This window comes from Phyllostomus discolor, chromosome X, assembly GCF_004126475.2.
Source record: "Phyllostomus discolor isolate MPI-MPIP mPhyDis1 chromosome X, mPhyDis1.pri.v3, whole genome shotgun sequence".
NCBI lineage: Eukaryota > Metazoa > Chordata > Mammalia > Chiroptera > Phyllostomidae > Phyllostomus > Phyllostomus discolor.
This window is the reverse complement of record NC_050198.1, coordinates 53,267,611-53,269,023: the sequence shown is the minus strand read 5'-3', so window position 1 is coordinate 53,269,023 and position 1,413 is coordinate 53,267,611. Positions and strand designations below refer to the sequence as shown.

Sequence of the window (1,413 nt, the reverse complement as noted above, 5' to 3'; positions counted from 1 at the left end):
GCAGTAAGACAGCCCAAAGTTCTGATAGACTTCACTGCTCCATTACATTGCCAACTGTTGGATGTGTTGGATTCAGTCCCCAGAGGGCTGGAGTGTGGGCTATCTGAAGACTAGAGAGCAGAAGCAGTTTATTGCAGTTGTGTGTGGGGGGGGGGAGGAGGCGAAGGCATGGGGAAGAGGAGGGAGAAGAGGGAGAAACTGGTTGGGAGTGGGTAAGGTGGTGCTCCTTCCAGACAAGGTCTCCTGGCCTCTTATCACTGTCTGGGTCTCAGGTGAGGAGAACCCTGGAAGGGGAGGAAAGGAAAAGGCAGGGACCATACCCAGGGATAAGTGAGGTAATGAAGGCGCCAGCAAGCTGCTGCTGTGGTTCTAGACCCCCGGGGTGCCCTGGGCAAGGGTGGGCAGCCTCCTGATTGCGAGCTGGCAGTGGCCTTCAGCCGGCGGTTTGGTAGCCGTCTCAGCAGCTAGGGCCAGGGTGCCTCCCGAAGCCCACTGGTGTTGGGGGAAGGGTTGGGATGGCTCATCCTTGGCCTCCACAAGCTTGTGAGAGCAGGTGTAGGCCAAGATGAGGCCTCCAGCCAGACAGGAGTAGAAGATCATGATGAGCAGAATGTAGACATAGTCGTTGACACCCTTGACATGGGTCATCTCATGGCCCAGGGAGGGGTTAGGAATGACCCCCAACCCCATGTTGTGTCAGGTGCCGGCGCCCAGGCTACTGGTATTGCCCCGATGATACAGTTCCAGCAGCAAGCGACTCAGGAGGGTTCACAGTCGCAGGCTCTCACTGTAGTTCCTGGTTGTCGGGGAGTGACAAGGCGGGCCCAGGACACTGCTAACCTTTCCCCCTAGGCGAGGAGAAGGAAGTAAGAGATGGCGACCTCACCCAGCTCTCCCGCTGGCTATGCAGTGGCTGGGGCCACCAACCGCACAGGCCTCATTATCCACGTACCCCTGCCCCTCCTTCCTTTCCCCACTACGCCCCCTCCTTCCACAGGCTGACTCTTCCCTGGCTCCTGCTGTCTCCCCGCTCAGGGGAAAAGGGACAGCTGGTGGGGGGAGGAGAAGGGGATAGGGAGAAGGTGAATCCAGGAGAGAGGGGGAGGAGGTGGGGGCTTGCAAGAGGCCCCAGGCAGCAGAGGCTGTCAGAGTAGCTAGCTACGGCCAAGCTTGGACCTTGGGCTTCAGAAGAGAATTCTTTCCAAGCTGGGGCCACTGTCCTAGCAGGCCCTACTGGCCCAGATACAGCATCTGCCCCCTCAAGGCAGGCCCTGTGTAGGGATTAGTTCTGCTCTTCAGTAAAGCATTAGCTGGGACCGCTTGTCCTCATCTTATGGCAATTACTTTCATAGACAAGGACCCTAGCCTAATTGTTTAGCTCCCAATCCTTCCCTCAGCAGAGCAGAGCATCTT

General features: G+C 57.7%; 1 protein-coding gene across 1 annotated transcript; it reads right to left on the bottom strand.

The window, feature by feature from the left end:
* Positions 1 to 209: 209 nt before the first annotated feature.
* Positions 210 to 768, bottom strand: KCNE5 (potassium voltage-gated channel subfamily E regulatory subunit 5). The gene has a single exon (XM_028523406.2). The coding sequence runs from the start codon at positions 688 to 690 to the stop codon at positions 370 to 372; it is 321 nt and encodes a 106-aa protein (XP_028379207.2). The 5' UTR covers positions 691 to 768; the 3' UTR covers positions 210 to 369.
* Between the last annotated feature and the right edge of the window lie 645 nt (positions 769 to 1,413).

Coding starts and splice junctions, on each gene's coding strand:
- KCNE5 (XM_028523406.2), bottom strand. CDS start 690: ATGGGGTTGGGGGTCATTCCTAACCCCTCCCTGGGCCATGAGATGACC.